The sequence below is a fragment of the Sinocyclocheilus anshuiensis genome, unplaced genomic scaffold (genome assembly GCF_001515605.1).
Source record: "Sinocyclocheilus anshuiensis isolate Anshui unplaced genomic scaffold, SAMN03320099.WGS_v1.1 scaffold387, whole genome shotgun sequence".
NCBI classification, from domain to species: domain Eukaryota; kingdom Metazoa; phylum Chordata; class Actinopteri; order Cypriniformes; family Cyprinidae; genus Sinocyclocheilus; species Sinocyclocheilus anshuiensis.
In genome coordinates, this window is record NW_015549624.1 from 2,007,659 (window position 1) to 2,022,864 (window position 15,206).

The window sequence follows — 15,206 nt, forward strand, 5'->3', positions numbered from 1 at the left end:
GTACAATATAAAACTATTGACAAAACTTGTTGTCATTGGTTGTAAGTATTAAAACAGTATTTTTAAGTTTATTACAGAATATATAGACGTCTGTTTGATGTGTGTGTTTGCATCTGGGTAACATATTTTTTACAGTGTTTGCTCAAGTCTCTAAGACGTTTCCTGTCAGACGTCAAATAGACATTTAGAAAATGTCTTTAAGAAGTTTATGATTTAGAATGTATGTAACTGACATCTTAAAGATGTTTGTACACAGCAGATGCTTTCCGGATATATCTGGAAATATACATCTGTCTTGAATGGATAAAATGGGTTAAAAATTAATGGGATTTTTACGTCTGCAACCTCTGTTGTGCTCTTTTGTTTGCCTGCATTCACTGATTGGCTCATGTCAAATCCCTCAGCCAATCACATGCTTCTCGTCTCATTATTTCTTGGCAAAGCAGTTTTCTCTTGTTGTAAACACTTTAGCGCCCATTTTCGACACGTAAAATTTGATTTAGAGTGGTTCAGCTGATGCTGTCACAGTCAGTTAGCCTCTGAGAGCCTTTTATTGCCCTCTATTTTATTCTGTTAAGCTCTATCCTTGCGTTTTTTCATTCATTAGTCTGGGCCAGGTTGCCTCACAGTGTGTTGCTCTGATGACGAATATGTTTCAGGACATTATGATGAACCTGGCTAAAGCCGTAGCTAATGCCGCCGCCATGCTGGTGCTGAAAGCCAAGAACGTGGCACAGGTGGCCGAGGACACGGTGCTGCAGAACCGAGTCATTACCGCCGCCACGCAGTGCGCGCTCTCCACCTCACAGCTGGTGGCCTGTACAAAGGTACTTTTCAGAGTTTGTTGAGGAGTTGTCCTTTAAACTTGTATTTATTGAAAGATATCTGGAATACACTAGAACACATCTGTCTGGAGATAAAATTATCTATTTGTTGATGTTAGTTTCAGAAGAACTGAGTGGCTAGTGTTTGGGGTCGGTAAGATATTTAAATGTTTTTCAAAAAAAGTATCTTGTGCTGCGTTTATTTGATTAAAAAAATACAGTAAAAACAGAAATATTTTTACAACTTAAAATAACTGTTTTCTGTTTTAATATATTTTAAAATATTATTTATTCCTGTGATCAAAGCTGAATTTTCAGCATTATTACCCCAGTCTTCAGTGTCACATGATGCTGCTTCGTATTTTTGTGGAAACTGATGCATTTTTCTTTTTGACGTTCTAAAGAGCAGCATTTATATGAAATAGAATTTTTTTTTTGTCACATTTTAAATGTCTTTAATGTTAAATGCCTTTAATTTTGATCAATTAAATGCATCTTTTCTGAATAAAAGTAATAATTTCTTTTAAAAAATCTTACTCATCCTAAACCTGAATGGTAGTGTATGGTATAACATAATTTAATGATAATATATAACACTTTTTGCTTAAAGTAATAAAATGAACAAAATATTGACTCAAAATGCATATAAAAACTTAATGAAATGAAAAATAAAATTCAAAATATAATATTGCAAATATAATGTTTTAGTGTATTTTCAAATAAACATGTAATTTTATCATTATATAAAGTGTATTTTTATAATGTTATAATATAAAAATAGGCTATACCATTTATATATATATATACAGTATATATATATATATATATATATATTAAAGGAAGTCATTAATTAAGATTATTGTTAATATTTCAACATTTTATTAATTGGGTTTCATGAATGGGATTTCAACAGCAAAAAAAAGTGTCTTAATCCATAATGAAGATGTACAAGAATTGTAGCTTCAGTAATAGTATTCAACACTTGAGTTAACTAAAAAAAACAGTATGTAATTTGCTCCATAATATCTACCCAGGTTGAGTGAAGAAATCCTATTTGGATAGGTTTTAAAAAGTAAGAAGTACATCTGCGAAACATGAATTTGACTGGGTTTTTGTAAGATAACCGCACATAAGGCACCAAATGTTGTTTGTTGATCATTTAGAATAAGAAACTCCAGACTTTATTCTATCAAAGACTTGCAACTCTGACTTGCAATCAAATACTGACTGATTAATCAGCGATACATCAGTTGGTCCCTATGTCATTTTACTTTACTTTTTTTTATAATGTGTCATGTTGTTTTCTGACACTTATTTCAGTTCCGAGTTCATATTTTCATTTTCAGCTCTAAAAACACACTTCCTTACACTTGATGCCCAAAATAATCTGTCGCTATTCTGAACACAATGTCTTCCGTCTGTTTCGGTGAACGTGCGATTGTCGTAGGTGGTGAGCCCCACCATCTCGTCCCCGGTGTGTCAGGAGCAGCTGGTGGAGGCGGGCCGTCTGGTGGAGCGATCGGTGGAGGGCTGTGTGAAGGCGTGTCACGCCTCCTCAGAGGAGGGCGAGCTGCTCCGACAGGTGAACATGGCGGCTGGCGCGGTCAGCCAGGCCCTCAGCGACCTGCTGCAGCACGTACGCCACTATGCCAGCTGCGGCGAGCCGATCGGACGCTACGACCAGGCCACCGACACCATCATGACCGTAACAGAGAACATTTTCACCTCAATGGGGGACGCTGGTGAGTCTGTCCTGAACTGATAGTTTCCTAAAATTTGCCCGAATTATTGCAATGCGTTTGCCAAGGTGTTTTGTGGGGTTGCTAGGGGTGTTAAATTAAAATAGCCCACCTCCAAGTTTGACTGATCTCTAGATACAGCCTTAAATGGCATTTCATAGGGTGCGTCCCAATCAGCTCCCTAGCTCCTGAGCTCGTGAATCAGTAGATCGTGTACACTAATTCGGTCACTGGTTAGTTCCCTGACTCACTGCACGTTGGGACAGTGATCACTCAAATTCCAGTGACATGATTACGTACAACGTCAAAGGACAAAATAATAGAATGTCATCACTGGAATTAAATGGCAGGACCAATCTAATTTTTATATAATTTTTTATTCTCTTTAAACACATCGTTCTGTTACATGTTCTTACAACATTTCAGCCGAATATTAATTATAAATGTTAATTAGATGTGTTCATTACCTGTCTAGCGATGTGTGTTTATGTTGGAATATACAAAAAAACGTTTTGTCTTTTCAAATCTTCTATCGCGTGTCATTATATTTATCGAGTTGGCTCATGTGGTTTATGTTTCGCGCTTCAGAAATGTGACGTTATTTCCAGCACAGTGAGCTCCGATGCTCCCTAGTTTTTGCGGTGCATTGTGGGATTTTTCAGGGAGCGAACATTCCAGGGCACTGGAAGGATTTCATGATTGAGACAGCCCTTAAAATGGCCCACTCCCTGATCAGTGCCCTTACTACTGAACAAGGGAGCTGATTGAGACGCACCCATAGTTTTCTTTGCCTACTTTTTGCTAGAGAAACATTTCTTATTGTTATCAATGTTGAAAACAGTTGTGCTGCTCAGGGTTATTATAGTTAACTAAAATATTACTTTTTCTATTCTATTATTTATTGCAACATTTTATTTGAAATAAATAAATGTTACCTTTTCTTTATTTTTTTTTCAGCTAGTTGCCAAGGCAGTATTTCTCGTTTTAATTTAATTTATCTTGATGTACTAAAATAAAATGAAACTGGAATAAAAATAAATAAATATGCAGACATAAAAAAAATATAAAAAGAAAAATTCAAATATGAATAAAAACTATAACCGGATCTGAGTGATAAAAAAATATTGGTGCTGCTTAATATTTTTGTGAAACATTTTTTCAAAATTGTTTGATGAATAGAAATTTAAGGTTTATATATATATATATATATATATATAAACCTTACTGACACCAAACTCGTATGACATAATTTAATGACTGTAAATAATTGTTTAATAAAATAAAAAGTAATAATAAATAAAATAAAAAATAATTTTAAAAATGCAATCTTTGTATAATTTGTAAAACTTTTGTAAAATGTTACATCCAATTATTGTGGCAATTGGTAATTGAATATTAAAAGTGCCCACCTTCAAGTCTGACTGGTCTCTAGATGCGACCTAATGTCATTTAATAGTTTTCTTTGCCCGCGTTCTCCACCAAAACCATATGGTTGAACACTAAGTAATAGCACACCTCTCCTAACAAGCTGCAAAATTTGAGCTGTCATGCATATTGCAGGATGAATTATGCGCCGATGTTTATTACTTGGGGTTAAGGGATTGTTCAAATCCCCTAACCACAAAAATTAGCAAAAAAAAAAAAAGATTTTCGCCTTGGAAATTGCCGCTAAATTCGATAGATGGGTCTGTACCACAGGATGTAAAACAATTCCAGGCTACAGAGAATTTATTTAATAAATGGAAATCAAAGTCAAATAAGCATACAGTAATATGCAAGACAGCTTTAATATCTTTCAGGCACACCGTCCAAACAAAGCATATCTGTGCTGTGACACAATAGGATTAGCTTGTCCATATTCAGAATTGCACAATTTTTTTGCTGTTCCTGGCCTCATTTTGAAGCTCTCAATTGTGCACTAACATCTCACCCACTTGCAGTCCTAATTCAGGTGAACTGTAAGCAACATTAATTCTCCAATATAATGCGCTGACAAATATTTAGCTTGCTAGCTTTGCTCAGCCTTTGTATCTTGTCTCTGTTGTTTTTCTGGGAGAATTTGACCCCCAGTTTATTTTGACTCCGTGAAGTCCTTAAAAGTGATTTTGTCTGCGGTCTGAGGTGTTTTTTTGGGCTGTTTTCAAAACTGAAGATGTTTGTTATGCTATGGCCGTAAGTCTAAAGAATCCTCAAAAGATTCTGCTTCCGCAAGGTTGTTGAAAACATGTCATATAAAACCGCTACAGAGCATCAAATCTGCTCTCAATCACGCACGCCCTGTCTTTGAACTTTTTAAAGGAAAACACATGGCAAAAGCTGCTGGTGGGGTTGACTGCAACTGTTCAAGTTAAACATGGAACATGATAAACAACCTGAGCCAACAAATAATCATCATCAAAGATTTGTTTAGCTTGAAAGTCAACAATAAATCAATATTGACTCTGTTTGCTTTAATACACATTATGGTTTGTATTGTGCATGATTCATCAGTTATTTAGAAGAAAAAAATTTACTTTTTGTACCCCTTCATGTAGTAATTTGCTGAAACAAATTTCATTTTTTGCTGACATCACTCAAGCCATGCGACCTTAACATTACGTAATATTGGCAATTGGTAGATATTGCTTTATGAATGATAAAAAAAAAAAAAATCTTTAGCCAATATGCAGAACCAAATTAAATGATTTTATTTATGCTTTTTGAATAACTTAATAATTTAGACTACAATAAATAATAAATATATACAGTATTTATATATAAATATTTATTTTAAATCAATAAATAAACATGCTTTTTACAAAATATTCACTCAAAAATAAATTAATTAAAAATAAATTCAGAAAATATAATGTAATGTTTTAGATCCAGTTATAAAAATTGGAATATTAAGAGGTATTACATTAAATCTTTAGTATTTTTCGGACAGGATTTGAACGAATTAATGAATTAATTAATTAATTAAATTATAGAATTATATTTAAATCATTTTTTAAATTCTAACATGTAAAGTATGATATCTTTATATTATTGTAAATACAGTAAATTATTTTATTGATGATTTATTATTATTATTGTTGTTGTTTTTGTTAAGGCCATTTTATTTATTTAAAGTTATTTTGAAGTCAAAATTTGCATTTTGCAATTTTATTTACATATTTTTTTTTATTGTTAAGCTAAACATTTGTCATTTGAACAAAGAATTATCCAAACATATTAAGTAATCTATCCATAAATACCTTTTTGGTAAACCCCAAATGAAAGAATTTCAGCAACCAATAGCCAAACAGCTGTTTAAGCATTGTTTTAGGCTACTGTTGTAGTTATTTCACTGATTTAATGCAAATAATGGCAAATGTGCTGCGTTTATAAAAGAAGTGTTACTGTTTAAATACATTGAGATGTTCTCAAAGATGAACCTGACCTCCAGTCTCCACATCCCAGTCAAAAAGCATCCTCAAACGTGGCGGTATTTCAGAAGTGAGGTTGTGGCCCACATTCAGCTGCGAACTTGCATTCAGGTCTGACTTCATTCTGTTATGAAAAGCCTACTTTTCATTTTGCAGTGAATCAAATTAAGTCCAGCCTTTTTTTTTTTTTTTTGTCATTTAACTCTGAAATAGAGAAAGTAAAATGGGTGAATACTGCTTCATGTTGATTTAACAAGCTTACTATTTTCACACTGAATCCATCCTACGTTTCGAGAGGTGAAACACCCCTTAAGCACACCTCTCTCCCTTGATAATCTTGTCAACGCTGTTATTTCTGGATCTATGTAGGTGTTCGGGAACTACAGAGTCCATTTATGGAAAACGAGTAGGCACGCTTTTGAAAGGGCCCTTGATCAATGATGTACTTCAGGTCACACGGGTGCACAACCATTTGAGCACTTCGGTTCCTGAAGCGATATGCAGAGAGAATGCAGAAAGATTGATTTTCAAAGAGAACAGCTTCAGCGGAGCCAGATTCACACACATCAAAGAAACGTGGAATGGCTGTTGGTTTTTTTCTCCTCCAGTCTGGAGTCAAGGACAGTGAATATACTGTGGAAGGAGCCAAGAATATGCCAGTAGATGTTTCTGAAGAAATATAAAATCTGCCCACACAGCATGCTGATATTGTGGCTTTTAAATAACATTTATTTTCACATTTACAGGTGAAATGGTACGACAGGCGCGGGTTCTGGCCCAGGCCACCTCAGACTTGGTGAATGCGATGCGCTCCGACGCCGAGGCTGAAATCGATGTGGATAATTCCAAGAAACTACTCGCGGCTGCCAAGCTGTTGGCCGATGCCACTGCCAGAATGGTGGAAGCTGCGAAGGTATGAAAACTAGAGCAAGATACAAATTCTGCATTTACAGTATAAAAAATACCTTGATTATGCCATAATTTCATACCATGAAATTATGTTTGTTTTGACAGGTACCATGACAATTTCCACCAAATAATAATTTTATATTTTGTAAATAATATTTGTTTTTTCCGGTCCGTGTACTTTTGCATCCATTCGTTTTTAGTTTTTTAACCATGACGGAAAAAACTAAGAAAAAAACGGTTGTTGTATTTTTAAATGCTATGCTGAAAACCAAAATTGAAATTAGAACCGTGTACACAAAATGCTGCCCGAAAAAAGTTAAATATTGACTTCTTTTCAGATTTTTGTTAATGAATTTTTGCACTTTTAATAAACATTTTAAAAATGCACAAATTAGTATAGAAAAATGTCGATTTTAACAAGTTTTCTTTGGCCAAATTTAGTGATGCTTCTCCCGCACGTTCAGTTGAGAACTAGAGCCGTCTTTGGAACAATGCAGAGACTTAATGCAAATATGATTTTTTTAAATAGACATCCCAGAATCCTGGGAAATCTATCATCATGAAATTATATATTGGGATATAATTTTGTCATAACTTTGTGTGCTATATGGGTACATTATTGGAGAGGACCATGCATGGTCGCTCAATGCACGTACAGTAGGCTACATTGTGTTAGAGCGCTACACACGGTTTAATATATGGGATAAATATATATAGGCTAATATAGAAATATAGAAAGTTATAATCTCCAAACATGCAGGCCCGGTTCCTAAATCAAATCACTGAGGGTGCTTCTGAAATCAGTGAGGGTGCTCTAGCCTTATACATTTTGACATATATTTGCTCTGTTCACTGTTCACTAACCCCGTTCTTTTTCATCAGTATTATTTGTGATTTGAATTTTGTGAACGGGAATTCCTCTTTTGCTGTGTTATAAGCCAGACTTTGGACGCTTTCACTTTCGAATTCGCGATCTTGGGGTCACATTTTACAAGAAAAGATAATTGTCTGTTTTGCTTATATCTATACACCTTTCACTTTATAAGACTAAAACAAAAGATTGATTCATTGTTATTTTTAATTAAAAAGCACAACAACAATAAAACAGTAGGCTATAATGACAAACTAGCTTACATAACGTTTATTAACAAAAACGAATAAGATGAGGCATGGCTCCACATGCTATATTATATATTATATACTAAATTACAGAATGTTTGGCAAACAGTGAGTAATCAAATAAATAAAAAATACAAATTAAAAATTAAAAAATCCATAGAGTAACGTGAGGTAAACAGCAAAGATAACAAGCTTTTTAAAACGAAAACAAAAAGAAAAGTGAAACTAAACTGGCTGTCGGTGACAGGACTTGCATGTGTTTTTTTTCCCACAAGAATACCAACATGTTCACCTTCTCTGGTTTATGAAGCGGTCTTTTATTTTATTTTAGTGTGAAAACCAAATCCGCCGTCTTCCATAATTTCCTCAATATTCATCTGCAGAACACAAGATCCAGGGGGCGTGGTTGGATCCACATCTAGGGGGTGGAGATGGGTGGGTTTAGGGAAGTTTACATCCCCCTTTCAGAATCTGCAAAATATTATTTTACCAAAATAAGAGAGATCATACAAAATGCATGTTATTGTTTATTTAGTACTGACCTGAATAAGATATTTCTCATAAAAGAGGTTTACATATGTGACCCTGGAGCACAAAACCAGTCATAAGCATACATTTTTGGAAATTGAGATTTATACATCATCTGAAGCTGAATAAATAAGCTTTCCATTGATGTATGGTTTGGACAATATTTGGCCGAGATACAACTATTTGAAAATCTGGAATCTGAGGGTGCAAAAAAAATCAAAATACTAAGAAAATCGTCTTTAAAGTTGTCCAAATTAAGTTCTTAGCAATGCATATTGGTCCATGTACTTTTGCTTCCATTCGTTTTTCGTTTTTTAACCATGACGGAAAAAATGAAAAAAGAACGGTTATTGTATTTTTAAATGCTATGCTGAAAACCAAAATTGACATTAGAACCGTACACACAAAATGCTGCCCGAAAAAGTAAAATACTTACTTTTCAGATTTTTATTTATGACTTTTTGCAACTTTATAAACATTTGAAAAATGCTCAAATTAATATAGAAAAATGTCGATTTTAACAAGTTTTCTTTGGCCAAATTTAGTGATGCTTCTCCCGCACGTTCAGTTGAGAACTAGAGTCGTCTTTGGAACAATGCAGAGACTTAATGCAAATATGATTTTTTAAATAGACATCCCAGAATCCTGGGAAATCTATCATCATGAAATTATATATTGGGATATAATTTTGTCATAACTTTGTGTGCTATATGGGTACATTATTGGAGAGGACCATGCATGGTCGCTCAATGCACGTACAGTAGGCTACATTGTGTTAGAGCGCTACACACGGTTTAATATATGGGATAAATATATATAGGCTAATATAGAAATATAGAAAGGTATAATCTCCAAACATGCAGGCCCGGTTCCTAAATCAAATCACTGAGGGTGCTTCTGAAATCAGTGAGGGTGCTCTAGCCTTATACATTTTGACATATATTTGCTCTGTTCACTGTTCACTAACCCCGTTCTTTTTCATCAGTATTATTTGTGATTTGAATTTTGTGAACGGGAATTCCTCTTTTGCTGTGTTATAAGCCAGACTTTGGACGCTTTCACTTTCGAATTCGCGATCTTGGGGTCACATTTTACAAGAAAAGATAATTGTCTGTTTTGCTTATATCTATACACCTTTCACTTTATAAGACTAAAACAAAAGATTGATTCATTGTTATTTTTAATTAAAAAGCACAACAACAATAAAACAGTAGGCTATAATGACAAACTAGCTTACATAACGTTTATTAACAAAAACGAATAAGATGAGGCATGGCTCCACATGCTATATTATATACTAACTAATAAATTACAGAATGTTTGGCAAACAGTGAGTAATCAAATAAATAAAAAATACAAATTAAAAAAGAAAGCCTCCATAGAGTAACGTGAGGTAAACAGCAAAGATAACAAGCTTTTTAAAACGAAAACAAAAAGAAAAGTAAAACTAAACTGGCTTTCGGTGAGAGGACTTGGAAGGGTGTGAAACTAAACTGGCTGTCGGTGACAGGACTTGCATGTGTTTTTTTTCCCACAAGAATACCAACATGTTCACCTTCTCTGGTTTATGAAGCGGTCTTTTATTTTATTTTAGTGTGAAAACCAAATCCGCCGTCTTCCATAATTTCCTCAATATTCATCTGCAGAACACAAGATCCAGGGGGCGTGGTTGGATCCACATCTAGGGGGTGGAGATGGGTGGGTTTAGGGATCAGGGGGTGGAGATGGGTAGGTTTAGGTATATGTAAGGTGGGAGGAGTTGGATCTGGATCCATTCCACTGAAAGCGCCTCTCTTCACGTGATCAGTGAAATCTGACTCCTGCTACAGTGTGCCTCGCTGTATGCAGCAGACGCTTTGGAGCAGGGCAGACCATGCACGCACAAATGCGACCACGTCAAATTTGAACTCGCACATTCTCAAAAAATTGTCACAAATGTGACCATTTTGGTCGCTGTCTATATGCGGATGTCACTGCCAAAACTTTACAGCATGCAGCTGTCACTGGTCTAACAGCCTCATGAAAAGAAAAATGTATTCAAATTCTGAATGAATTAGCCAAGAAAGCGCGCTCTGCGCTCCCTATAATAATTATAAAGCTGTCATTCATTTCAGTTTATCGCGATCTCACAAAAATCCGTTATAATCAATGAGGCTCGACCATAGGAGGGGTTTAGAGAGACTGAATCTTAGAACTGCTTCGAACAAATCGTTTGAGAATCGATGGAAAATGAGGTGATATTAAATGCATATTTTGAGAAAACTAAAGGATTGTTTGACCTTGCATGCATGTAAACCTATTGTAGGAGACTCCCAAAACAATACTAGGAACGTTAGAAATAATAGGGGGCATAATAGGGGCACTTTAAGATCATAAAAATATCGAAGCTAAAGGTTTTCATAAAGCAGTTATGGTAGCCATGTCAGTAGCGCGAGAGGACGCTAGCGTCTGTATAGAGACGCTAAAAAAGGTGGAAATTAAATGTAGCATTATATACATTAAAAAACAAGCTTTATATCATTTTTACGATTTTTAATGAAATACGAATTTTGAATAATGAAAATTAGTTTGTGTCTGCTTATTCTATTCATCAGTGTTTGAACCATTAAAGAAGAAACCGCATTTTCCATATTTCATTTCTGGGTTAAAAAACGAAAAACAAATGGACGCAAAAGTACACGGACCGTGTGCGTGTTTTGTTTTGGGTTTTTTAGTTTGTTATAGCGTTTTTGTTTCACTTTGTTTGTTTTTTGTGTTTTTTGTTTTCTTTTTTTGTTTTTAGTTTTTTGTTTTGTTTTGTTTTTTTGTATTGGGGTTTTTTTTTGTTTGGGTTTTTCAGTTTTGTTTGGAGTTTTTGTTTTATGTTCTGTTTTATTTTTTGTGTTTTTGTTTTGGGTTCATGTATGTATGTTTGTATGTATGTATATTTATGTATGTATGCATGTATGTATGTGCAGCATGGTAATACCATGTTTTTTGAACATGTATCATGGCTGCTCCATGCTTTAGGACATATACCATGGCACGACCATGTTACTCTTTAGAATACCTTGCCATATCATGGTAATAACATGATATGTAATCATTCAGTACTATATCAAATGTTTAACATGATACCATCATTGTACTATGGTACTGCCACAGATCTTTTTTTAAGGGTAAAAAAGAATGCTCGCTGTAGGTCATTTTGTATGTTTCCGTTTTTTTTTTTTTTTTAAATATCCAAAATCAGAAGGACCCAGAATCAGCAGCCACACTGTAATGTGCTTCTCCTCATCACTGCTTCATCTCTGATACCTAAAAGAGCCTTGAGCCATCATTTAGATTCGACTCGTGATAAGATGGACCACAGATTCAATTTTCAATCCCCATCAGCAACACAGAGAAGTATAAATGGTCAGGATATGATTCTTATGCAGCCATATGAAGTGCAGGCTTATGGTTTGTTAGGCACATTTGATACATGATACATTAATCACAACATCACTGCCATTATCAAACGTAAAGAGGAGGAATGAACCACAGACGGTTTCCTTGGTAACAGAGATGGAGCAGACGGCCCCTAATTCCTCTTTGCATTGAATGTTTTGTAATGCACCGTAAGTGTGCGGATGGTGTAGCTAAGAGTTCTGCTGTCGCTGACAAATTTCCCTTCACAGGGCTGACCGAGTCTGGGATTTATCTGTGACAACTTTGTCCTCTTAGAATTGCCTTTCACTTTCTGTTTAACCATTAAACAAGGAGATAAAGTGGAACAAAGAGAAACACCAAGGCTTCAAAATGGCATATTAGCTACTAGTTTTTAAAGTAATTTGCAGTTATGTATACTGTCAGTGTTTATATATGACTATGGTATATATGACTATATTCAAAATATAACACAGCCTCTGCTTAAACGTCTTTTTCTTGATTATTATATGATTGAACAATCATAGACGAGATATTTTTTACAAAAATTTAGATTAATTAACTGTATTAATTTGTATTTGTATTTAATACAGTTAATTGTATTTGTATTAATTTACCTGGATACCACTTGCTAACTACTGTAAACATGCAATGTAGTGAGGTTATTCTATAACAATATAGCATATTATTTTTTGGAACAAAAGTGTCCAAAACACTCATTATTGTAATGTTTTATTTCATTATTGTGACTGTATCTCATAGTTGCGCCCTTACATCTCCCAAATGTTCCTTTATTTCCCATAATTTTGACTGTATCTCATAATTGTGACTATATCTCACAATTGTGGTTTTATTTCCCATAATCGTAACAATATCTCATGATTATGACTTTATATCTCACAATTGTGGTTTTATTTTCCATAATTGTGACTTTATATCTCATAATTGTGGTTTTATTTCCAATAATTGTGACTATATCTCACAATTGTGGTTTTATTTCCAATAATTGTGACTATATCTCACAATTGTGGTTTTATTTCCAATAATTGTGACTATATCTCACAATTGTGGTTTTATTTCCCATAATTGTGGTTTTATTTCCCATAATCGTAACAATATCTCATAATTATGACTTTATATCTCACAATTGTGGTTTTATTTCCCATAATTGTGACTTTATATCTCGTAATTGGGGTTTTATTTCCAATAATTGTGACTATATCTCACAATTGTGGTTTTAATTCCCATAATTGTGGTTTTATTTCCCATAATCGTGACTATATTTCATAATTGTGACTTTATATCTTGTAATTGTGGTTATATTTCCAATAATTGTGACTTAATATCTCACAATTGTAGTTTTATTTCCCATAATTGTGACTATATCTCACAATTGTGTTTTTATTTCCCATAATTGTAACTATATCTCATAATTATGACTTTATATCTCACAACTGTGGTTTTATTTCCCATAATTGTGACTATATCTCATAATTGTGACTTTATATCTCGTAATTGTGTTTTTTTTTTTTCAATAATTGTGACTATATCTCACAATTGTGGTTTTATTTCCCATAATTGTGACTTTATATCTCGTAATTGTAGTTTTATTTTTAATAATTGTGACTATATCTCATAACTGTGACTTTAACATTCACAATAGTGACGATATTTACATTTAGTCATTTGGCAGGCTCTTTTATCCAAAGCGACTTACAATTGGGGGATACATAAAGCGATTCTTCTTGGAAGTAGGCGGGTGCTGAGCCTGTGGCTGTTTTATATGTAAGCATCAATGTCTTGAACTTGATGCGAGCCGCAACCGGTAGCCAGTGCAAGGAGATAAAGAGAGGTGTAACATGGGCTCTTTTGGGCTCATTGAAGACCAGTCGTGCCGCTGCATTCTGAATCATTTGTAGAGGTTTGATTGTGCTTGATGGAAGTCCAGCCAGAAGAGCATTGCAGTAGTCCAGCCTAGAAATGACAAGGGCCTGGACAAGAAGTCGTGCAGCATGCTCCGTTAGAAAGGGCCTGATCTTTCTGATGTTGTGCAATGCAAACCTGCAAGATCGAGCAGTCTTTGCAATGTGGTCTTTGAAGGTCAGCTGGTCATCAAAGGTTACACCAAGATTTCTGACCGAAGTTGATGGGGTAATTGTAGAAGAAATTGTAGAACTCAATTACGATTATCTTGTAATTGAGACAAATTGTGAATATTACACATAATTGCAACTTTATTTTTTATTACTATGTATCAGAAAAAATGCAACTTTATGTAGCGCAATTCTGAAAAAAATTGTTTTAAATTTTTTTTAACCTTATTTTAATTTAAACCTTTTTATAAAATATTAGGCAGTGTAGAGCATATAATGCACATATTTAGTAAGCAGTTTGCTTCCATTCTGAACATAGCCCATGAGAAAAATTACCCAAAACAAGCTATTGTTGCATGTTAACAACACATATACTAGGGTGACCATACGTGCCATTTTCCCAGGACGGGTCCTGGCCAGGATTTCTATATTGCCTAAAATATCTAGGTTTTGGCTTTGTTTGTGTGTGCAGACCGATCGGTGTATGACATCAAAATACCATAGCATACCATACCATTTTGATGTCATACACCGATCGGTCTGCACACGCAAACAAAGCCAAAACCTAGATATTTTAGGCAATATAGAAATCCTGGCCAGGACGCATCCTGGGAAAATGGCACATATAGTCACCCTACATATACAGTAATGTAGACTGCTATTAAAACCAATAGTACCTGTGTTGTTTTTGTGCAGGGTGCTGCTGCATACCCAGAAAATGAAGACCAGCAGCAGAGGCTGCGAGAGGCTGCTGAAGGGTTACGGGTCGCCACCAACGCAGCCGCTCAGAATGCCATCAAAAAGAAACTCATTCACCGACTGGAGGTGAGGACATGTATTATGCCACCTCCCGTTCAGTGTCCGCTCAGTGTTTGATCCTGCCTTGAATCACACAGTTTTAAAGGGGTCATATGATGCTGCTAAAAAGAACATTATTTTGTGTATTTGGTGTAATGAAATGTGTTTAAACACATTATTTTCCACATACTGTACATTATTGTTTCTCCTCTATGCCCCGCCTTTTTGAAACGCATCGATTTTTACAAAACTCATCGGTCTGAAAAGGCAAGTTGTGCTGTGATTGGCCAGCTATCCAGTGCGTTGTGATTGGCCGAATACCTCAAGTGTGTGACGGAAATGTTACGCCCCTTACCATACTGTGATGCCCTGTCCGGCCGA

At 34.8% G+C, this 15,206-nt stretch overlaps 1 protein-coding gene across 1 annotated transcript in view; it reads left to right on the forward strand.

Moving 5' to 3' along the window:
• The window catches only part of LOC107659514 (talin-2), a 180,427-nt gene that overhangs the window by 118,716 nt on the left and 46,505 nt on the right, over positions 1 to 15,206 (forward strand). The window contains exons 18-21 of the mRNA XM_016448485.1: positions 660 to 827; positions 2,272 to 2,566; positions 6,717 to 6,883; positions 14,724 to 14,852. Of these exons, the coding sequence (XP_016303971.1) occupies positions 660 to 827; positions 2,272 to 2,566; positions 6,717 to 6,883; positions 14,724 to 14,852 (759 nt within the window). The remainder of the gene's footprint in view (positions 1 to 659; positions 828 to 2,271; positions 2,567 to 6,716; positions 6,884 to 14,723; positions 14,853 to 15,206) is intronic.